This window comes from Lampetra planeri, chromosome 5 (assembly GCF_965212315.1).
Source record: "Lampetra planeri chromosome 5, kcLamPlan1.2.h2, whole genome shotgun sequence".
In the NCBI taxonomy this organism is placed as follows: domain Eukaryota; kingdom Metazoa; phylum Chordata; class Hyperoartia; order Petromyzontiformes; family Petromyzontidae; genus Lampetra; species Lampetra planeri.
The window spans coordinates 7486782-7510928 of NC_136111.1; the positions used below are offsets into that span (position 1 = coordinate 7486782).

Here is a 24147-nt window from a genome sequence, read left to right on the forward strand (position 1 = left end):
TCACCCGTCACAATTAACCTGCAGCCGAATCACACGAGGTCGTCCGATATCTATTCAGCTTTTGTGAGACCTCGCAAGCCGAGCCGGTTAATACTTGAATGCCAGACTGCCAGGGCATACTGAGCATTGTGAGCGTGGCCTGCGAGGTGGCCACAAGACAGCAGTAGAATGCTGGACCTTGTACGCATGGTGGTGTGGAGCTTTCTCCAGGCTCTCCGGTTCCCTCCCACATGAAAGGCAGACTCTCATTAACATTGGAATTGATGGAAAAAAAAATTCCCAATGTAGCAGCACACTCCTGACAAGATCGTCCCGAGAACTTGCGAGGCTTTTCTGTGCAAAATGGAGGGCATTACCGATATCGTTAACATTAACTCGTCGTTAATGTTAACTTGTTCATTGGGGTGGGGGTGGGGTGGAGGACTCACCGGACCATTTCGTAGGTCTCTCCCAGGAGCGGGTTGAAGGGTTTCCCTGTCCGCTCCCAGTTCGATGCCACTGCTGACACGGCAAAAGCGGCTACGCACTGCAAGCCAATGGGGCCAGCGTCACACACACGCACAGAAAGAAAGGATATGATCCGATGTACAGCCACGCTAACTGTTGGAACAAGTGCTGTGAGCGAGCATCATTTAGGGCAGGGAAGAGGTAAGAGGGGGTGGTGGGATCAATGCTATGCCCAGCCACCTTTATCTCTCCCCCGCGCCGATGTTTGAATGCCGTCAGCTGAACAATGCTGCCCGAACAAATTGGATGCCCCCCCCTAAACGTACCAGCTCATCGTCTGGTGCGACGAGATATTTCGGAGGACAGGACGACAGGTTTAGGGGAGAGATGTGGAGCTAAGGAGAGGGGCAGCAGCACCTGCATGCGCTCGATGGAGCTGCTGGAGGTGTTGGCCTTGTGGATGAGGTACGTGTGCTCCATGTACTCGCACAGCCGCTGCAGGAAGCTCAGCGGCTCGTTGAAAATCACCGGCATGGTGATCTTGGACAGCTCCTACAAGTGTAACAACGTGTGTGGAAGAGGGGGAGGGGAGGAGGGAGAGGGGAGGAGGGAAGAAGGAGGTGGAAGTAATGTCAGCAGAAACAAATGAAAGAAACAACAACACCGCCCCGTTGATCGATCCCAGCGCATGCCGAATTGGCAAGTGATCAATACTTACAAGTTACGATACAAAGCAAGTAGATGCACATCCCTTTTGTCAATCCACTGCTGGATGAGCGCCTCCCAGCACCGCGCGGGCCGTGTCGGTTATTTTACCGTACTGCACCACGCTCGTCAGTGCGGGTTGGCGAAGGCGGAGAAGCATGGACGTAGGAGCATATAGGTAGAGTACAACAGAGTTTCCTGCACCGCCCCGGACGGTCGCCCATCTAGGCACTACCCGGCCTCGACGCCGCTCAGCTTCCGGGATCCAACGAGGTCGGGTGCATTGCGGGCGACGAGGTGGCAGGAAGCGCCGCTGGCTGCCCACTGCCACGAACAAAATGGAACGCCACAGCGCGCGGAGAACCCGGCAGGGCTGGTGGTCGGGCCTCACCATGCCAATGCACCTCCGCAGGAAGCTCCAGATGCTGAAGTTGCTCCTGGAGAACATGGGCGCTGGAAGGGTGGTCCTGGAAGCACACAACGGCGGCACAAGCTTTCAGGCGGAGCAGACGCGAGGAGCAGACGCGCGTGCACCAGGAGGTAATCCTTTGTTGGGTAAAAGGAAGAACGCCAAAAAAAGGCAAAATAATATTTTCTGTTTGTTAGAAATGAAATTCTTCTTCGTATGGCTGGGGAAGCAATTATAGTTTGATGTCGAGGTTAGCAATCCATTCAACGATTATGGCTGCGATGCCGCAGGGAATGGATCTTGCGAGTGTCTGACTTGGTGGGTGGTGGCCGCAGTCTCAATTTGGACTGCTCCTCATGTGGAGCAAGCGGCCACACCTTCCCTGGCCTGTCCTCAAGCGCTTGGGATTTGTCCCAAGTTTTCCGTGGACAGTTGAACCCTGGGACTTTACTTCTCAGGTCAGTTATCAGGTTGCAATTAGGCAAATGTTTGCATTCAACCTCGAGTTGGGCCATGGAAATGAGATATTAATTAATGTATTCAAGGCTGGTAATCCACTGCTGATCATGGAGGTTTTGTTTGAGCATACTTCACTACATTGGTCAGTACAGATCGGTGAAGTGGTACCAGCACTGGTTCGGATATCACCCACGGCGGACGTGAGCCATGGCCAGGAATCGAGCCAAGGTCGCTGAGTTCAGAGCACAGCGCGCCAGCCACGGGGCCAAGCACGGTGCATAAAACACTGAGACCACCAACAGCCGGAACCTCTCTGGCAACTTTCTATCAGCTTTAGTATCACATACTCTTGGAAGTATGCGAAATAAATGGAGTTCAAATTTTTACTTCGTATTTACGTTGAGAACCCTTCGAAATAGATACAAGCTTCCATAGGCCGAAAATGAAAAGGAAAAACAATTAATGTAGGAGAATGTTTTCCAACAGAATCAGAATCTTTATTTATCCTGGAGGAATCTGATGACCTATAAAGCTCTTTTTCAAAATGTCCAGTAGGGGCGGGTCAGAAAGCACCAAGAAACAGTACATAAAGTATAGGAAAGGTAATTGCAAGTCACTAAAATAAATAAAAATAAACATATATATGTACAAATTGCATAACTATGTAAATTCCTTGCCAATTTGCCAACACTTAACGCAAGCTTGGGCAAGGCAGCGAAACAAAAAACAAAGTCCCAGACAATACAAAGACACCGCGCACAATATTTCTAATTACAAGAATAGATTTGACCATACATGTACCAAATGTCATCTTTCTAACAACAAAACGCAACACAATCGTCATGCAGCACTGCTTTCCAGTTCCTCTATAGAACATCTTGAGAATGTACGCGAGTCAGTCGGTCAATCCAAAATAGTCAGCGTATAAATCGATAGAGTGAATTGAAGGATAATGTGTTGCATTTAAAATACGCAATACAGCTGAGCTCTATAATGATGCTGGACAAAGCGGGAGGATGTGCGAAATGTTTACACGCGTGCTCCATTCGCGCGCAAGCCCCTGCTGTGAAGGCGTTTGCACGTTCCGATTGCATTCATCACCCAACAAATTATTTAGTTATTATTGGTGCCTCAAATGGGGAATTGGCAGCTTATACAATACAAGTGTTACACATACAGATGTGAAAACTCAATTCTCATTTCTTTAAAACCGTTTTTTAGTGTTTAGTTTGTTGTCCTTCACCCGCACCTCCGATAAGCAGGGTTGGCTACGTACGGTGCAAAATAAGTTTAACATACGTAGAAACGTACAAAAATCACATCCAAGTACATTCGTTGATGTTTTTGAATGCAATTATTACAAAGGTAGAAAACAGTAAATCCAGGTTTTTTTGGGTTAGATCACGAAAATATTTAAATGTTGTTAAACCCGCCACCACCCGACACAGCCAACTAGTAAGGGTTGTCACGTCAACAGAACGTGGCCAATTCGTCACTAGTACAGCACACCGGTGTAGTGTAGTGTATAGTGTAGTGTATAGTAATGTATAATAGTGTAGTGTATAGTATAGTGTTTAGTGTAGTGTATAGTAGTGTATGGTATAGTGTATAGTAGTGTAGTGTATAGTGTAGTATACTAGTACAGCACACCGGTGGGTTGGAGAGCCAAGCCACAACATTTACAAACTGAGAACGACGTTTCGCCAGTAATTACAACCAGCTTCATCAGGCGACTGCCAGATTTGTGGAGAAGTCCACCTGTTTCGTTCCTTAAATAGAGGCGTAGATGTGGTGACCACACAAAAAAATCTATTATGGATGATATTGGTTGTGAAAGCCTACGAGCTAAACAAACAATAAATCACCATCATCAGCCACAATAAATCGAATGCAGAAGGAAGGAAGGCATCCCTGCCCACAAGCTGTCAACCTCTCTAACGATCCTGGCTGTGCTCCTTCACACAAGCGAATTTCATTCCTCTTTCTCCCCGAGAGAGTTTCCTCTCGGGAGCATTCTCTCCATTGGCTGCCGCTCCACCGCAAGTCTCGACCACGAGCCGTCGTCATCCCTTCTGGCGACATGCCCTGCTCAGGCCCACTGACCTTTCTTAACAGTCGGTGCGAAACACCATCCGTAAAAAATAAAAACCTCATTTTTAAATGTGAACAAGCAGAATAACACTCGGATAATTTCCATTTTAGCGCAAGTCTCTAAACGCCGAGTTGACAGCAGGTGGTGTAATGCAGTGTAAGTTTGTCAAATTGAAACTGCACGCAAACGTCATTAAGGTCCAGGAGAGATTTGGGGGATTTTAACCCTCGGCATAAAACGATGTTGGCAAGCAAGCAACCTTAGAAGATCAAATGGATTTTTTTCCAGCTGCGATCGTGACTATTTATTTGCGGTATCATCTTCAAATGACTCACCCTCGCCTATATCTCTCCCATCTCCTCTCTCCACTGTGCCCCCTTGCATTGCACTCTGCTCCAGAAACCAATACCTTCTGTCAAAACACAGCTATAAGCTTTTTTTAGGAGGGGGGGGGGCATTTAGAGCTCGGGTAGTTTAATCAGGGAAGATTACCTCACTTAATTTTTTTATTAAATAAAAAATATATTAATTAATGCCTGAACCCAAAAGATACAAAACATGATTATTTCTGGATCCACCTGCATTTTGCATCACAGCCTCACGAACCACCTCGAGGACCGTCGCGGACCACACTGGTGGTCCGGGGAGACCACACTTTGAGAACCACTGGTCTAGGACACTTTGTAAACCCAAGTTGTAGTTTAAGGTACGCACAGATGAACTGAGAGAACACAGGCATGGGTGTGCGTTAGCTGCGGAGTAGCACGGAGACTTGGACAACACTTGTGAAAGCAAGTGCTCGATTAAAATCTAAAAATAGTTTAGCGCCTCTCAGTGTGCTGCAGGAATCAATGCGTCGGTTATAAACAGCAATTACTCGGTGGTCACGTGGCCACCACCACACGTCTCTCCCATGTCGCGGACGCGTCGACGTTAACACTTGCTCAGAAGTGAACAATGCAAATGCGGAAAGAGCTTGATGAGCAGATATATCTATCGCATAGTCAGCAGTGTAAATTCCACATTCACATGGCAATGACCATCCTATCATAATCTCTCCATCCAAATGTAGAACACCATGGATAACCTATCTATATAAAAGGGTAATTTGTGAATGTGTGTTTGTTCGAAATGTTTAGCATACTTCCCAACATGCAACAAACTTGAAATTTGGCATGTACGTAGCTTCCAGACTGTACACAATGCAATAATGGATATATTTTGCGAGCGGTGACGTCACATCTGTGATGTCACCCGCATGCGGCAGCGTCACGCAGTGTGCCTGCTGACGTCACGCATCCCCCCCCCCCCCAACCTTCCGCATAGGCCGTGTATTAATCCAAGACAAGAATCCAAGTCTCGGGTGAAGCCGGGTAGTAAAGCTAGTAACTAATAAAAAAATACATCATTACAATATAACACATAAGCTTTCGCGACCAATATCCGTAAAAAAAATGTAGTTAGATCGCGTAAATATAAATTTTTCGTTAACCCACAACCACCCGACACAGCCAATTAATAAGGTTTGTCCCGTAAACATAACGTACAAATTAGTTACTCCTTCAGTAAACTGATGCGTTGGAGATTAAACCCACAACATTTCCAATTGTACAACTGTAAATGTTGTGTTCAATTATACATGTTATGGGTTTGTTGTGGCTTCCCTGAAGTAGAAACTAATTGTCACTTTTTGTTTACGTGACAAACCTTACTAATTGGCTGTGTCGGGTGGTGGCGGGTTAATGACACATTTATATTTACGTGATCCAACCCAAAAAATAAACTCTTTAACTATGGATAATAAAAATAAGGCACTATGTTTAAGACTTATCTGGACGGCGCTGTGTACTCGGACTTTCGGGCAATGCCATGTGTGGGTGTTCGGCACTCAGAGGCGGAATAAGCGGCTACGGTCTCGACCCGGTCGCCAACGAGGGCACGAAAAAAAATTGAAAAAAATTGCCGTCATGTTAAATTTGGAATCGAAACTTCATTTGGCTAAAGTTCCAGCTCTGAGAGAGAGGTAGACAATATCAGATCGACTGCTTGTGAGAGGAAAACTTTCCCCAAAAATGTGTTAAGCTTGGACCTCCACGAACCACCCCCCCCCCCCCGGACTGAACCACTCTGAAACGATTAACCCCCTCCGCGCGTCGACGGATCGGCAAAGTTCACCACATTCGAGTCAGGAGCCGATAAATTGTTTATTTGCATTTGCTGTACGTGTTTGAATGCACTGTTTGGCAGCGTGGCGTCTCATACCAGACAGTGACGAGTCGACCTTGCACTACAGCGGGACCGGGTTCGGCTATCACTCGACACCGAGGTCAGCCATGACCGGGAATGGAACTGGGGTTGTTGGGTTCACAGCGCAGTGCACGGAAAGAACCACTGTGACACCGCTCCCCCATCACGAGAATCACCTGGCAAGCTTTGTCGACCAGAGTAAATCCTCGCATGGCGAATGAAACGCCAGATCCGCGACCAACACTCACCATCAGGCTGCAGCGCAACGAGCGCATTGGTGTGCTACAGGTCACAATTAAAATCCTAATGGGAGCTCGACGTCTCCTTTCTTTTTCTCTTTCCCTTTCCTCTGCTTCTCATTTACGGCCTCGGATCACAGCCAGGAGCTCCTCTGGATCCATTCGCTCATTAACAACAGAACGGATACCACCCCTCACCAAAATTCCGATTTTGTTAAGTTTCGCAAGAAGCTCACGCGGCGCACCGTAAAAGCGGCAGTCGTTTTGTGCGTCGCAAATCTTAGGAAGGCCCAGGAGGATGACATCTGGCAGAGCCATTCATGCACACATGGTGATGCACTGCTTACTTTGCGAATTCCAAATGGAGATTGCTTTGCCCCGTTGCACGATGCAAATAGCGCCAGTGAAAATGAACTCAAGTCAGTAAAAAATAAACAAATGTAAATTTCATTTTTTTTTTACTTTACACGAAACTTCACACGGAAATAATTTTACAGTCTAAACACTAACAGCTTGACCACTTGCGAGCATTTCATCAGAATCTGGGCGACGCTGGGTCAGACGCGCCTGGAATGAAACCAGTAACAGAGAGCAGAAGAATCCAGTCCAGGCTCCACGGTGGTGGAGGGGGGGGGGGACAATGCACTCAACTCGTTAAGGGTGCGACCTCATCTAAAACATCCCCCAGCATCAGTCGACAAAAGCGCCCGCCGACGGAAGCACCGGTACTGTGGCTCCAGACACAACACGGGGGATTAATTTAATTGAACGGAAGCGACGCTAGACCGCTTCACCCCGCGACGCCACCCACGAGGAATTCGTCAGCGCTCGCTCGGTCCATCGCCATTTCCCGCCGCAAAATTGTTGCGAAATTGGGGAAACAAGTCTGATGGAATGTGGTGAAAAAAATACGATTGTCGTTGTTGTTGTACTTCGCACCAACTGCATTGGCACAAGTTGTGGCAACTGTGGAACGTTGTTCAACTATGCAGCAGCAGAAGGGCATGTGTTACCAATGTAATGTGCTGTGTAGGCGCCTTAGTACCAACTAGTGCAGGGGTGGGCGGCCAATGGATAGATACACTACGGGAGTTTAATATGGCCCACTGTTGCATGAGGCCGACACTACTTAGCAATAGCCCACAAACCAAATTAATATTTTTTCCTGCCAGCATCTTAGCCGCGCTGATCGGGTACCGGAGAGGAACATTTTGGACATCGTAACAACTCTGTTTATAATTTGAGAGCGCCTCCCGGCCTGACTGCTATCTCATCACTAATTTGAAGCTCTTGTTCCTGTGCTCAGCAAACAGCCCATGACAGACACCCCAGTTGCATGGCTATGAGACAGCCCACTGTGGGCTTTTGAGTCTTTCTTCAACGGTGTTTCATGTTGATTATCTACGCACGTAAATTGCTTGAACGGCAGAGACACAGACTTGTGACTTTGATTCAACGTTGGAGACGATAGAGGATATGCACGCCCAGCAGACTTCATACGTATTCAAATGCATCCAAGTAGCCTTGTAAACTAAACTCGTTTTTTGTTTATCTGTGTCGGGTGATGGCAGGTTTACCGACACATTTATATTTACACGATCTAATCCAAAAAACCTCTATTATGGATAATATTGGTAGCGAATGCCTACGTGTTAAACTAAACTATTTTTTTTTTTATTTTACCAGGTAAGGCCCACTGAGCTTTATAGCTCTTTTTCAGAAGCGACCTGGCCAAGAATGATAGCTCAACAACAAAGTGGCTTATCACGTGGAATTGTCCAAAGTCAGCTCCCCACTTCCCCACCGTATCGAGCGCCCACTCCAGGCGGAGCTGACCACCTACCTAATCTGTTTACGCACGAGCTCCACTCACTTCCCTTTGGTGTTCAGTGTTTTTTTAAACCTTACAATGGTGGTTGTTGGTGAGTATTGCCAGAACAAGACAATCCACCTTTAGGTGTTTGAGCGCTCAAAGAAATTAGCACAAACAAGTACCATATATATTAAATGTATTGTTGTTGTTATTATGATTACACAATAAGCTAAAAATAACACTTGTTAAAGACAACTCTAATGAGAAACAATACAAATGATGCGGAAGAAATGAGATGAGAAGGAATAGATTTTCTGAATCCATCACGATCCCGAATCGTGACAATTCACGGGGCGGAATAGGCAAGTGTCACATGATTAACGGCGACCAATGAATGCAATGTGCCAACGTATCTGTACGTGCGCTAAGCGGTTATTTCCGATTCATGCAAATAATATAGCTAATGTTTAAGTCAGGGTAAACGAACGTATACAAGCAAGACCGAACAAACGAGAATACCAAAACGTGCAAAACGACGAGATATAAAAACGAATCAATTCCCAAAATGGAATCGCGACAACACAACGTCGAACTGTGACAATTAAAATCGAACGTCTCCGTGAGCACGACAGGCGAATCGTCGCACGCGTGACACGCTGACCAATGCGGACGTTGAGCGGCCTGAACACACGCGAACCCACCACAACTCCATCCCCTCCCCACCCACCCACCGCTGCCTGCTGCCAGGACTTTTGAAACAAATTCGGCCACGCGCAAAGTGACACCCGCTGTCAGGAAACCCAACGCGGCGGATATGGTGACCACGCAGCCGGCGCGAGATAAAATATTTAAAGCGCCGGCTGTGAGAGACAAGCGGGCGCTAGTGGCGTTGGTGATGGTGGTGGTGGAGAGGGAAGAGAAGGGTGAGGATAGTGTATTGGTCCGTCCATGTTTATATACGTATATTTTTTTATATTCCGCCCCCACCCCCACTCCCAAATTATGTTGAACATTTGATATCGGCGTCGTGCCAGGATACGAATAGTGCATCATCCTATGTCGGAGAACGGCCGCAGAGGATGTGTTCTGAGACCTACTCCTGGAGATAATCTCCCATCGGCATCTTGATCCACAACCAGGGAGGCACACGTTTTAATGCTCTTGCAAATATTGTTCCTAACACGACAATAAAAGCCATTTTTTCCTCTCGAATGTCAAATGCTGGAAGAGGGAAAATAAATTCCCAACTTATCACGATGTTTCCGTGTATTAAAATCATTCCCGATCAGGCTGAGACTATCAACCCAATAAGCCCGAAAACCCAGTTGAATCACGGCGGGCGGCCAAAACCCGGTTTTGAACTCAGGATCTCGGCAGGACGTTGGCTCAAGTAGCAAGAATCAGAATATGTATTTATACTGGAGGAATCCGATGAGCTATAAAGCTCTTTTTTTACAGAAGTTATGTAGTAGGGGCACAGGGTCACAATGTTACAAAAACCAACAATACAAAAACACGAAATTTATAGCCGCCAAATACTCTAAATGAATGTTTCTGAACTTTGAGCCATCTGGCCACCTCCTAACGCTGCATGTGCCAAAGCAGACACTCTCATCAAGTAGGCCCACGCTGACGCTGTCGAATGAAGGCAGAGAGACGTGACACCACACGTAAACACCGCAGGTCGGCCCGCGGTATCTCGGCGGTGCTCGCTCAACGACCCGTCACACACGCATACCTGCGCTTCTTGATGCCGTTGGCGTGGCTCTCCTCACCATTGTCCTGAGCGCCGGGGTCAGACATCCTCGCCGAGTCGCTCGACTCCGCCGAACAGTTGCTAAACCTCTGCAGCGCTTTCACAGAAACGGATTCTGCGTCTGCGCGAGCGGAAAGAGACAAAGCCTTAACAGACTGTTGGGGGCGAGCGCTGTTAGCAAGTAACTACGAAGGCCAACGCAGCACGTGCAGTATTAATCGATTCAACAATTAATAAGAGTCAAGGAAGGGTATGGACTCTGGAGATGGAATGATGAAAATCAGCTCGTGTGTATAAGCCAGACGGATCATCGCATCGTGCGACTGCGAGAGATGGCAAACGCTTTGCAATATCTTCACACAACAGTAGCTAGATCATGACTGATGATGATGCTGATTAATGGACAGATGGAACTAAGACTTTTGAAATGAAAACCTGGGGAACAAAAGGAAATTCAGTGATTATTATTTTTATTGTGGGTCGTGATTTAGAGAATCGATTTCTTTGTTAATGTTGTCGGACACTGCATCAAGCCTAGTTACTGCAAAAGCCATGTGAACCCGTGGACATGTGATTAAATACGAACCGATAACAATCTCTTCTCACATTCACGATGCATGTTATCATGAGCATGATGAGAACTGATTTTAATTGATGAATGAATGCAGAGTTACGTCCAAAGTAACAAAGCAAATACAACACACATGTAAACAATCAAACAACATCATAAAAGTGCCAGGATATTAAACAAAATACAAGGTCTAGATACACTATACAAGCATAATATAATGCCTTTCAGTTATCCAGCTAACCTTTGCTCCGTCATAACTGTTTCAGGAAAACCCTGAAAAATAATGTTTAGTCAGTTTCATTAATATGTTTCAAATGTAAAAAGGGTTAGAACAGTGTGTAAACTACCACCATGCCACCACTCGCCATAATGTCTTTGTCACTATCAACAACAGCCACCATTCGCTAATAAGTGACGGTGATGACACCACGGCGCTTGTGCCAGGCTAGGTGCACTGAGGCCACGTGAAGTGTCGATGGCTCGCTGGCAGCAGGTCACGGGGACAGACCCAGGTGCAATAAGTTGACCTACTGAGATGACTGGCATATGTACCACCTGTGCCCCCCCTACGGTGCCATGTATATACACATATATAAACATATGCCCACAGACAGACGGAATTCCACAAAAAAACACGAAGCGCAGACATGCGAAGTGAGGCAAGTGGATGCCGACATTGACAAAGAAACTCAAACTTGACCGAAAGACACGGACAAGGTGTCCCGGGCCATCTTTAATTGCACATTCTGCCCTAAAAGTAACCCAACCCATTCATTATTTGGAAAAAAGATCAGCTTACTCAGCCACTGGATAGCACAGAATAGCAAACAAGCCTTGGACAATGGCACAGCATTTAAATGCCAGGGAATAAAATGGAATCATTCAACCCTGACTCAAGGGCTATCCACCCTTGCTGTTGTTTTGCGGTTTAAAAAAATTAAATGACAGCAGTTTGCCAACATTTTCTGTAAATGACGAAAAAACCCATTACAACAACAGCATTCTGCCGATGGGGCATAAACGCGATGGTCACTGACGCGGAAATTAAAACTCCTGCCATCACTCATTGCGCAGCAATGCAGTTTCAGCTAGATATAATTAAAATTGATTATCAATTATGTGCTTTGTATTATTACTCTATAGATTTTCCTCTCTAAGAAATTAGAAAAAGTTCACCTTCATTAAAAACATTTTTTTAACTACTCAACGATTTGTATTTTACCAGGTAAGGCCCACTGAGCTATAGAGCTTTTATTTCAGAAGCGAGCTGGCCACTAATAATAGCCAAACGAAGGGGCTTATCACGTGGAAATTTAGAGCAGCCAAATACTCGAAACGCACGTTTCTAAATGTGGAGGAAAAAACCAGAGGGCTCGGAGAAAAACCCGCACGACCATGGGCAGAATATGCAAACTAAAAAAATTAACCCGTAAAAACAACGTTTTTCACTATAAATCCTTTATATGCGTGGCATCGGTTTTATTTTATTATTCATTTCTGTTTTCTTGTGTAAAAGTTTCATTTTTATCACATTAGTATTTTAAATTAAATCTGAAAATTTTTTTTTCCTAAAAAGTGGAAAATTTTGGATTTTTTTCTCATTTAAATAAATTGTCACGCACAACGAGTCTGTGTGCAAAATGTCAGCTCGATTGGATCACGGGAAGTGGGTTAAAATAACCGAAAGATTTGCACGGTCGTAAGCGCGCAAGCAAGCAAGCAAGCGAACTTAATATAAAGAATTTAAAAATATACAGGCGTCGGGGTCGGGATCGGGATCGAACCCACGACCTCCTGTATACCAGGCGAGGTAGTGAACATCTCACCACCACTGACTGCACCTTGTTCTCATCATCTACTTTAAACACAACACAATTACGAATTAAGTAAATGCGGGCACAAACCCCGTGTTAGTTACAAGGAAGAAAAATCACACGTACACATGGATTCTGCAGAATTTTCCAACGTGCATTTCCCTCCCCACCCCCCCGTACCAAATGGCGCTCGCGCGAACGGCCCAAATTTATTTTTTAAAGTCGCAAGAATTTACACGAGTCGGCATCGTAGAACTCATCCTCGTCGCTGCTGCTGGAGTTGTCCCGCACTTCGAGCGTCTTCAGATCGTCGAGCAACTCGGCCGTCCCTTCTGCCGGGGACTCCGACACGTCGCTCTGGGATGGAAGAAAATAAACAACAACAAAAACCACGGCGGTTACTTCCGTTTCTCGATGGTCCGATCTCCCGCCGCGTACGCCGCAGGTGGGAGAGTGGGGTGGGAAATAAAACAAGTGTTTGAAAGAGCAAAAGGAAGCTGTAATAAATGTACAGTGTTATGCAGTGGTCCGTATAAACCCATGCCGTATCCTTATAGGCAAATTACATTGAAAAGACAACGCTGGAGTTATGGCAGAAGAATTGCACTGTTTTACATGATGCCCGTGGCACTTTGAAAACAACCTACACATCTATATACAGCGACTAGCTCTTCCCCTGTACGTTTTACAAGGCTGCCATATGAATACGAGGTGTACGCTGTCACATGCACCACTCATTAAAGTGGACTCCCATCAAGTTAACCGTCATTTGTGCTCCGCACGCAACAGGTGGATTTCTGCAGCAGTTATCATACCGTTCAAATAAAATCTAAAACTACACTAAACTACACTATGAGATCTCTTTTACCAGTGGCAAAATATAATGGTAGGTTTTTACCCTTTTAACTGGTACAAAACTGACACCTTTATTCAAGGCATCATGTTTGCAATGACCACAACACAAGTAGTCAATTGAGTTGTACGCCTTCTGGTGTCATCTGGCCCTACACCAATGGGGACTAGGCTCTAAAGAAAGCCGTCTCGGGTGTGGGCCAATCAACTTCAAGGACAGTGCATATTATTATCCTTATCAGAGTTGCTTCTTTTTGTTTGCTTTATTGACTACTTGTGTTGTGGTCATTGCAAACATGATGCCTTGAATAAAGGTGTCAGTTTTGTACCAGTTAAAAGGGTAAAAACCTACCATTACACTAAACTATTTATATTTTACCAGGTATGGCCCACCGAGCTATGTAGCTCTTTTTCAGAAGCGACCTGACCACGAATGATAGCTCGACGAAGTGCCTTATCAGGTGGAATTTTTTCCACCGCAGCCCAATTTCATTAATAATTTGGACGACGCTTGTAGTTCGTCCACGATGCTCGTCCCACCGAAGTGGCGCAGGGGTTCTGCGCCGTGACTTCCAAAGCGCGGTTTCGTCTCTTGGCAACAACGGCCGAGAGTTGGATGGGCCACTCGCGCCCTTTGTACAAAAAAGACAACAAAACCGCCCAAGCCTCAGCCACTCGCAGGCGAGGAAAGATTTGGTCGAATGAATGGTCACGGCAGAGACAGCCTGCCACATTATGTTTTTGCTTACAGGTAAGTGATTAGGGCAACTGTTACAACGCCGCGTTGTCGATTATTCAACAGACGTGGCTACGGGCAGTCACACAATTACGAGTCGCCGCTGCCAGTGTGCTGCACTAATTGAGCACCGTCGCCCCGACACCCTGGGCCAGTGGCGAGCGAGTCGGTGATTGTACAGGACGCACGCGGGGAAGAGGGGAGCGTGCGTGCGCACGAGCGTGCCCGCGTGTAGTTGCCGGTGTGTGTGCGAGCATGCCCACGTGTGTGCGCGCGTGTGTGTGTGTGCAAGCATGCCCGTGTGTGTGTACATGCGAGCTTGCCTCCACATGTGTACACATGTGCGTACGTGCGAGCGTACCCCAGTTTGTGTACAAGTGTGTGTGTGTGTGCAGACGTGAGCGTGCGCGTATGTGCACGCATGCGTATGCGTACACGTAAACGGTGCACAAATGCATACATGCGTGTGCGTACATGCAAGCGTGCAGCATGTGAGTGCTTGTGCGCGTACGTGCGAGTGCTTGCTGTGGTAGCTGATGGGTGAGAGCAGAAAACAAAAACCATAAACAAAACGACTGTTAGGCAAGGAAGATATGCGAGTCTCAAAGTTTGCATGGAGATGTTCAGTTCTCACGAACAGAAACACAATGAATCCCAATGGCACGACGCCAATGGCACAACCCACATGTCATTGGTGAAAACAGACGATTCTATTTATGCAACAATCGAATCTATTTAATGTACGTACTCGCATGGCCTGGCAAACTCGCCAAATAAGTCAAATACAGGTTTCCCCTCACTTTATGCAGATTCGGTTTGTGTGATTTCACATATATGCGGCTCACCTATTTCTATCCAAAATTCATGAAATGCGATTTCAACACACTCATAGGCAGCTATACAGTCGGACATGAGGCAACAGTGTGTCTTGCGAGTATTTTATTTGTTACAAACTACTGTATTTTGTTACGAAATTTTGTGACAAAACTAAAGCATTACCACCCCAAATACAGAACGCTTACTTCGACAAACACTTTGCAAGTAACGCACGGCCGATCCGCCTGTATTTGCGCGCTTGTGGAATACGAACGGGAAAGCCTGTCGCTCGTACCAACGAGCGAACAAACACGACGACTCGCTACACACACAGCCAGGCGGCCAACGCACGTCACCGTTTCACCTGTGTCACACCGCCGTCGTCGTCGTCCCTACAGCAGCACTCCCAGACGCCAGCACGCACGCTTCCCAGACTGTTCCATTCCGTCCGGAGACTGCGTTTGCCCGCTCGCCACCACCGAGTGGGGGGGGGGGGCTAGCGTGGGTTGAGGTGGGGCGGAGAGAGTTGTGTGGGGGGGGGGGCGGTGTCTACAAGGTCCCACAGGTACGGCCGACTGCCGACGAGCGATCGGCGCGATCCGCTCGGAACCGCGTGCGACGTCACCAGGCGTTCGCGGTTTTGTTTGCGCTACTTGCGCCCGGGCAGATGGGTCAGAAGGATAGGTTGGCGGGCAGGTGAGATGAATGGACGGGTGGGCGGGCGGGCGGGCAGGTGGGCAGGTAGTTGGTGGGGGGGCCTGATCGTGAGCATCTGAGAGGACAGTGGTGAAACTGGAGATTCATCTTTTTTAACGAGAGGGGAGGTTTGGCGCTGTGGGTCTCTTTGGTTGGAACACCAGTGATTAATAAATTACGCTAGAGATTTGTTTTCTCCTGAGGCTCTTTTCTCTCCCTACTCCACTTGCCCAACTGTTATGACCAAATCTTCATGGGAAACGACTTTCTGCTTTTATGCCTACCTCCTGCGATCCTCTAAGAATGCAAAAAAAATCCCCCGAAACCGGTACAGCGTCCATGCATGTATCACGAGCGTAAGAATCAATATTTATTGATTAATTTTATGCTATTTATTGGCTCTTAAAAATAAACTCAAATAAATGTATGTTTTGAGCTTTTGCTACTAAAACATTTATAGGCCTTGCCAGCAGGTGGGTTTGTTCAGGAGTAGGATTTTCTATTAATAAACCATCTTTTCTGAATGCAGAGTTTAAACGCATTTTCTGAACGCCACATCTCCAAACAGTTTGGCGCGCACTGCAAAATATACAAGCGCTCACTCGCCACAAGAATCCTTAATTCATTAGTTTTAAAATTATCTCGTCAAAACGCACACCAGCGGTTGGGGGAAATTAAACCCGTTAAAGCGAATTAATTATCGAGATCTCACATACGGTAAAGGTGCAAACACGCACACACACAAGATCTAACGCGGTCCCTAACGAGAAGACTCGAGACACCGCAAATTCCATTAAGCCACACAAGCCCTTGCATTCCAAAAACAATTAAACGCTGCCAGAAAAATTACTGCCAGCTCTTAATGTGCGTGGAATATTGCCGCGTTTGAGTCAAAACAAAGCTAAACGATAACGTTGACAATATGTCAATGCATGGGGCAGGTCACAACGACACGATGAGCACGTGGTAATACAGCAGGTAGCTCTAAAAACATTACTTTTGTGCGTTTAGTTTGTTGTCCTTCCCCCGCACCTCCGATTAGCGTGGTTGGGTACGTACGGTGTGAAAGAAGTTCAACATACAAATTTATTGTGTACATGTACAGCCCTTTCGACAGTCCGCTGCTGGATGAGGGGACACCGCCAATGCCTGTTGGGTTATTTAATCACAATCCTCACTTCACCATGGCGGTCAGTGTGGGTTGGTGATGGTGGGGAGCAGAGACCATAACACAATGGATATTTCTGCACTGCCCTCTGCTGATAAATCAGCCCAAAAACAGCCCACAACACCTGTTGTATACAGGGTGGAAGCCCATCCAAGAACTATCCAGCCCCATCGTGAAATGTGGTCGCATTTAGATGCTACGTAAAATATAAACTGCACTGTAATTTGCATTATTTATGCACATTATTCTTGCGGAAGATGCTTTTCAATTTGAACAAGATGGGAAAAGCTAAAACAAACAATATGAACAATGAAAAAGAGATGAGCAAAACATCGATTCTTAAAAGCAATTAGTTTTTCGAAAAGAGTATCATCTAATTGTGTTGGCATGTTTAAAAATTGTCAGAATATAAACAAAAGCTCAACGGGTATTTGGGGATTCCAACATCCATCTCATGGTGGGACCCCACCGACAAAAGTTTGCACAATCCACTGGCCAAATGCCTTTTTGCGAGTGTCAGATATTTTACCAATGCATTTGCAAGCGATGGCTTTGGACCTGATTGATGCTACCACCCATGATGTTTGAGTATTATTTGCACAAACTAGGCACACAAAGGCCCCATACTTTAACTATAGAGATACAACGAGCGGTCGGTGAAGTCAATCCATGCCACCAATCGCTTCGCATCATGACCCAGGTGGGCTCGGCCATTAAAGCGGTCGAGCGATTATACGTCACTGACGGACTCGCCGCTTTTAGTCGTTACTCGGCTACAAGTCACAACAAGCTTACGGCACCCTATTGGCGTATATTTCTCCAGTGCCATTCATCATCATATATCACCAGCTATGGATGAAGGCCTCCTCCCAGGCGTCAACACCTCACCCGATCCTGTTGGTTTAATAATCCACCTTGGCACCTGTACGCGAGCCAATTTCAATCGTTCTATCTCCTCGGTAGACGTTCCCCATTGGGCGAATTCCCTCCTTTATCTGCCACTCCCGGGTTAGTTTGACGACTAGCGGTCGTCATCCCTTCTCGTGACAGGTTCTGCCCCGGCCCACTTGATTTTCTTAGACAGTCGTCACATCGCGTATCGTTCATAAGAGTGCCGCTCGAGTTTGAAGGCTGGCGAGTTTGGCAACTCCGTCGAAGTGCTCCCACGCAGGAGTAAACTGGAACATCCATCCAGAGAAAGCAGACCCACACAAGAGAGCACTCCAACAAGTACTGTAACACAAATGGGTCGGCGACCGACTTGCTGTGCTGCCTCCGAGGGACCACGTAGGAGATCAACAACCATCAAACAACCGATCTTCAAAGTCCAGCGTTAGAGCGATGGCACAGTGGTTAGCACTCTGTGCTACCAAGCCCGACAACTTGAGGTCAAACAGCCCCCATGGCAGACAGAGCTTGGGCAGCCTCCATCCTGCAGCGTAAAATAAAAGGGCTGTAAATGGCACTACATGACCACCACACCCAGATAGCGTGTTTAGTCGCATACCAGCCCTACCACCATCTATTATGCAATGCAGAAGAGTGAGTGCATTCACGTGGCAATAATGTATGAATGGGCGGTGCGTGAAATCACTTCGTGAGCTTAAACAATAATTACTGTAGCTGCTGATTTATGGGTTTACACAACCCGAGTGTTATGCATGCAGACACCGACCACATGTATTAACATACAATCTATAAAGTGGTTTATCTATTCCATTCACCGTCAGCCAGGATCAATCCACTGCTGGATGAATGCCTCCGTCGCCATCTCTCATGCTCCTAAGATGTAAATATCCACGTAGAATCAGCACACGAGCCCATTTCACTGCTCCATCTCCCCAGTCGACGTCCTCTCAGGCATGTTCCATCCCTTGGCTGCCACTGTCATGATTCATGACCATCGGCCATCAGCCCCTCTAGTGCCTGTCGAAGCCCACTTACTTACAGTGCGATCTATGTTTATAACCTGTGTTTGTTCTCTAATCCAGTGGTTCTCAACCGGGAGGTACGCGGAACCCTAGGAGTACGTGGCAATGTCCCAGGAGGTACGCGAGGTGATTTATAAATGTGTGAAATTATATAATTCATGAGAGTCATGAGCAAATAATCATGTATGAATCTGTCAATATAAAACAATGTGCACTGTCCTTAGAGCCTAGTCTCACATGGGTTGGACCAGGCAAGGGGGGCGACTCGATTGAAACAAAATTCAACAAGGAGGTACACAGGTAGCCAACAAAAGGTCGCAAACCACTGCTCCAATTCATGTGATGATTAAATTACTGCCGAGAGTAAATTCCATCAGCGACCAACCAGTAGGGCACGCAGAGATTCGCGGGCATTAAGCAGCGCTTGCGTATCAATAAAGGGACGATGGGTGTTAGTGCGGATGAAAATTTCCAAACTATGCGATACGTGTCATGTAAATGAGAATTACATATTTCCATTTAGAAATCTCACAGCTGAGAGTACATCCACCTGGCATCAGAAAGATTGACATCACATATAACTATTTTGGAAGTCCCTTATTCAATTCACCCTTTTCATCCCGACATGGAGCACACCTTTGACATGCCATATGTCAATAGAACCGAAATTATTAATGCTCAGAAACAGATCATAAGCAAGCAATAAACCAAACGTAATAAGATTGAGTTCATCTGCACTGCCATTGGTTACGGGACTGAGCCCATCCACTCACTACATCACGGCTGGCCAAGAACCCGAATCGAACCAAGTCTCTTGACGGTGCCGAGGTCCGTGACACTGACATGGCCATTATTATAATACCCGCCGAGCCACTGGGTCACCGGCAGACGAAAATAGGCGGAGCCCTCGCAGGGCGAGTTGTTTACACCTATGCGAGGCAATACGCAATCCACGAGGCGAAGATACTTTCCCCAAGTGAACACTCGGTGGAGTAGGGTTTGCCAGCCGCCTTTTTTAAATCAACAAAACATTGACAATAACTGCGGTCATACTGTACGTACTTCAAAGTGGCATGTGCTAGCAAATGTGTGCGTTTGGGACAACGGCGTAAAATGATGCAAGCATTGTAACGAGTCAAACCGAGTCAAAATATTTGCCGAGGCGACCCATCTGAAATGTTCACCGTCCATGCTCATTGTGTACAAGTGGTAACACAACGCAGTTCTCCGGTGTTTTGGGATTGTACCACGTGTCGTTTGGCACGACGCCCGACGTTTCGCACACTGGGAGCTTCTTTAGGAAAAAAAAAAATCGGAAACAAAAAAATTCTTAACCGACACCACCGTTGGCAGTGGGGCACAACGACCGCAGATGAGAAAAAAAATACTCATCTTCACACCAATGCCTTTAAGTATTTGTTTTAAAAAAAGAAACTCACGTTCGTTAATAACATTGATGGGCCTTAAAAGGAAAGGCATATTATAGGAAACGTTTCGGGGCAGTGGACCTTCTTCGTAAATTCCCGCAGACGCGCCCCAGCGCGCGGAGCAAAACGTTGGGCATCGTGCAAAACAGCACGCGGGTGCAACGATGAAACACATCAGTGAGCTGTATGGCACAACCGCGAAGAAACCTCCCTGATAGTCCCCTCGGGAATGGCCACGAGGTGGCACTGTGGCCTGCGCGACGTTCGCTGCGCCTGCACGCCCTTGCTCACCCGTCGACAAAGCAAGTGTCACCCCGCACCGGCGGCAGAAAAAAATTTGCATTTTAGTCGTACAAATTGTTCTTTTTTTAATTAAAGCGCGAATTAAACCTAATTGGAGGGCGGGGTTCATTTGTAACGCGTGAGAACGCGATATTCGTTCTGCGCGCACTTGACTCAAGAAATGCATCCGAAGGCGTTTGCGTTACGTTAAAATACTCAATGAATTGCAATTATATTTACAACAACAACCACGACTCCCTCTAATTACCCAGGAAAACCCCACCACGTCTCAAGGCATTAGGGAAGAAAGCGAATAACCCAGAGAAAACCCACCACCACATACGATGAGGGGGGTAACAGTCAAAGCTCTGTGCAGTCACATTCAAGAATCAAATTGCCGTACTGCAATGGCCTGGCCAACTCACCAAATACATGTTTACCTCGCTTTACGCGGGTTCTGTTTGTGCGATTTCGTGCGATGTATGCGGCTAACCTATTTATGTCCAAAATTTGCTACATCAGGTTTAAAATTCACTCACGTACGGCTATGCGGTCGGATGTGGGACAACATTGCCTCGTGTGTATTGTATCCGCTACTCGTACAATTTCGCTTTGTGTGTGCCCTCTTTTTTGTAACACACCTACCGCATAAAGCAAGAGGAATTCGTATAACGCAACTATGGGCTCTCATGCACGAGACTTCACCTCCATGATCAAACGAGATTGTAACCTCATGAGCTTTCTACTAACATGGCACCGAAGGGGTTGGCAAACCTCTGTGTCAAGAGGAGTTAATTGCTAAAACGCCGAGTGGCATTCAGGCTGCTGGTGCATAAGTGTTGTAAAGCATCCACGAAGGACACTGGCATTACAGAATCTCCATCATGACCAACCTCTCTCAATTCGTTGCTGTATTTTATATTGTTTGCTCTGCGTTTGTAATTTGGTGCCCGAGGTCACTTTTTGCGATAGGTGTGGCCGAGACGCTTGCAGTGATGGATAAACATCGTTTCTAAGAGGTTTCCAAGTCGCCAAGCGCGAAGGTTGTGACCTGTCCTTGGTTTTCCCAGGATCTTCCTCATTTTGACGTAGCCGTCCCTGGGACAAATGTACATCTTCCCAGGACATTAAAAAGTTCCGGTATTTTATCAGCTGCAAAGTGATGGTAATGAGACACCAGTCAGGACAATGCATTTACATATGGGCATCCCCCTTCTGGTATTTGTGAGACCTTTTGTCCTGGTATTGTGTACCTCAGGAGGTGGCAACCATACAGAGCGATGTATGAAATGGATTCCCCACCCCTTGCTGGAGGTCACGTCACGCTACGAACCCGACAACCCGAGTTCGATTCCCGCTCACGGCCACCAACACCAGTGACGATTATCTGAACCGCTCCTGGGCCTCCCCTAGGTAGACTCAGCCTCAAATTAGTACCTGGTGTGATGTGCAAACATCGCCACTGGGTAGACAAAGGCGGTCGGGCGTGGTTGCTGGCCACTCACCCCCTCGTGTAGTGCTGGCCTTCATAGGCACTACTCGCTAACAGCACTTGCCCCAAAAAGTCTGTTATGGCTATACCTCAAATATACACACAATCAGCGATGCAAGGACTTTCCAAGGCATTGCCGGTCACTCACACAGGAACGTGCAGCAATGAAGCAGGATTTTTTTCCCTTTTCATTGAAAGGAAAGCTGCTGATTTGTATTGGCCAGCTGGGCTTCCTTCACTCCAAGACACTTCCTTTATCGTGGAATATTGGCAAAACATCTCTCAATTGTTTTCGTCCAAGTTTGCAAAGATTAATTTAATTTTTGTCCCCGGCCCTTCTCCAAAATTCACTTCTCTTCATCACTTGGCGACGTTAAAAATGTTTCCTTTCCGTCGGTTGAACAGAATAAAAATGTGTATTTCACATAAGAGAACAGAGATACTGGGTTGGTTTCATGAGCACACAACAGCATCGGAGGCCCCTGCTGCTTTGACGAATACCTAATGGTTCCCTTTGTTTAATCGGCAAGCCAAACGTCTGCTTGGAAGCTACACGTACCGAATAAGCGAGGAGCTAAAGAGCCAGACGAGAGGCGTTTTTAAGAGCTTTTCGGAAAACTTGTAATGCAAGGCAACATACTAACGTGCCTGGAGAATAATACTTTGAGCCCATGTAATTTCACGACCATGATATGTAAGACCAGAGACCTGGACGTCGACCAAGACTATGGAAAACAAAGTTGAAAAGAACACCGAGTGTGGAGAGAACACATTGATCAGAGAGCAAAAGCAAGTTAGAGATATCATACTGTGAACTAAAGTAAGTGGGACTTGGGCAGCACACGTTGTTGGAAGGAAGCAATCGTGGGCAGTAGTCGAGACTAATGATGGAGTGACAGATAAAGGAGTGAGCAGCGCCCAAGAGGAGGAGAAGCTCAGATGCAGGAGCTGGGTACTGTGTGATTCACTGTCATCAACAGCCGTCACAAATCCACTGAAGAATCGATTGTTTTGTGTTGTCTGTACTTTTTTGCGTGTCCTGTCTGTCTTGTACGTTTTGTATTGCTTGTTCTGTGGCATTGTGCCACACAGGGCAAGCTGCCATCAGGGGTCACCCTCCCCCCCCCGGTTAAAAAGAGACAACTAAGGCTGGGCATCGAAATTATTGAAATTATATGTGACGAGAGATGCTTTGAGACGCTCCAGGAATGTAAGCATCAAACAATTGGAAATCTTTGTTTCGTCAGGATTTCGTGTCAGCATTCATGTATGATGAGCTTAAGAATGAAAATGAAATGGGTGGATCGTGACAAGCGAGAGTATTATTCAGTCCTGCGAGGTATATAAGAGAGACAAAGGTCACGTGGTACTTCTCTTGGGATGACTCGACACCTCAAGACGGGGGACTTCACATCACTGGCATCATAAAAAACAGTGCACACGTTGCCTCCCGGCACCAGTCATCACCACATGGGTTAGGTCCCAGATGATGAACAGATAGGCCCTGGACAGGTTTTTGTCCAAGGTCCCAAGAAGCGGGTGGGCAAAAAAAATGTATATGATGCTTGCCGATAAAAAAAAATCCTCACATTATTCGAATTGTGCTTCGGGGCTGTTAAACTCGCGTGAGACAAAGTGCCCATTCGGAACAAAGCAGTGCACCACCCCTGTGCGATAGAAGAGAAAAAGGGGTCCGCGGAAGGCGATATCACAGAATATACACATTTTTCCGTGCACCCTACAAAATGGACAAGTGTTGCACTGCAGTAAAACTGAAAATTTCTAACTCTCAGAATGTGAGTGAGATAATCAACTTGCTACACTTGAGGCCTGTGTTTGATAACGAGCTGCCGAAACACGGATTCAAACCAATGTTCTCAGCAGTACCCATGAGCCAGCCCAGTCCTCCTATGCAAGTGAGTGTTTACTCAAGTAGACTATTGCTGTCACTGCTGTTTGAAGGCATAGAGCCACCACAAGCAAACACTGGAAGTCACCACACAGCTGTTATCAGCTTAGATGAGGCAAACATCACCGGTCACCCAGCGGAGGTCACCCTACTCTAACCTGCACAACCGCATCTGACAAAACGAGATAAGAGAAAGAATCGGCTGACGAACCGTGATGAAACCAGGCAGTGGCTTTTGCAAGTAACAGAAAGAGCGCAGTCAAATTCGAATGGTGCGGAATGACAC

The 24147-nt window shown here is 46.6% G+C and overlaps 1 protein-coding gene across 4 annotated transcripts in view; it reads right to left on the reverse strand.

Annotated features, from left to right (window-relative positions):
* OSBPL1A (oxysterol binding protein like 1A) overlaps window positions 1–24147 on the reverse strand; it is an 82803-nt gene that overhangs the window by 13914 nt on the left and 44742 nt on the right. For all 4 annotated transcript variants that reach the window (XM_078594285.1, XM_078594283.1, XM_078594284.1 and 1 more), the window contains 5 exons: window positions 12789–12909; window positions 10150–10288; window positions 1544–1619; window positions 865–999; window positions 429–526 (listed from right to left, as the gene is read on the reverse strand). In XM_078594285.1, coding sequence (XP_078450411.1) covers window positions 429–526; window positions 865–999; window positions 1544–1619; window positions 10150–10214 — 374 coding nt within the window. In that variant the 5' untranslated portion in view covers window positions 10215–10288; window positions 12789–12909. The remainder of the gene's footprint in view (window positions 1–428; window positions 527–864; window positions 1000–1543; window positions 1620–10149; window positions 10289–12788; window positions 12910–24147) is intronic.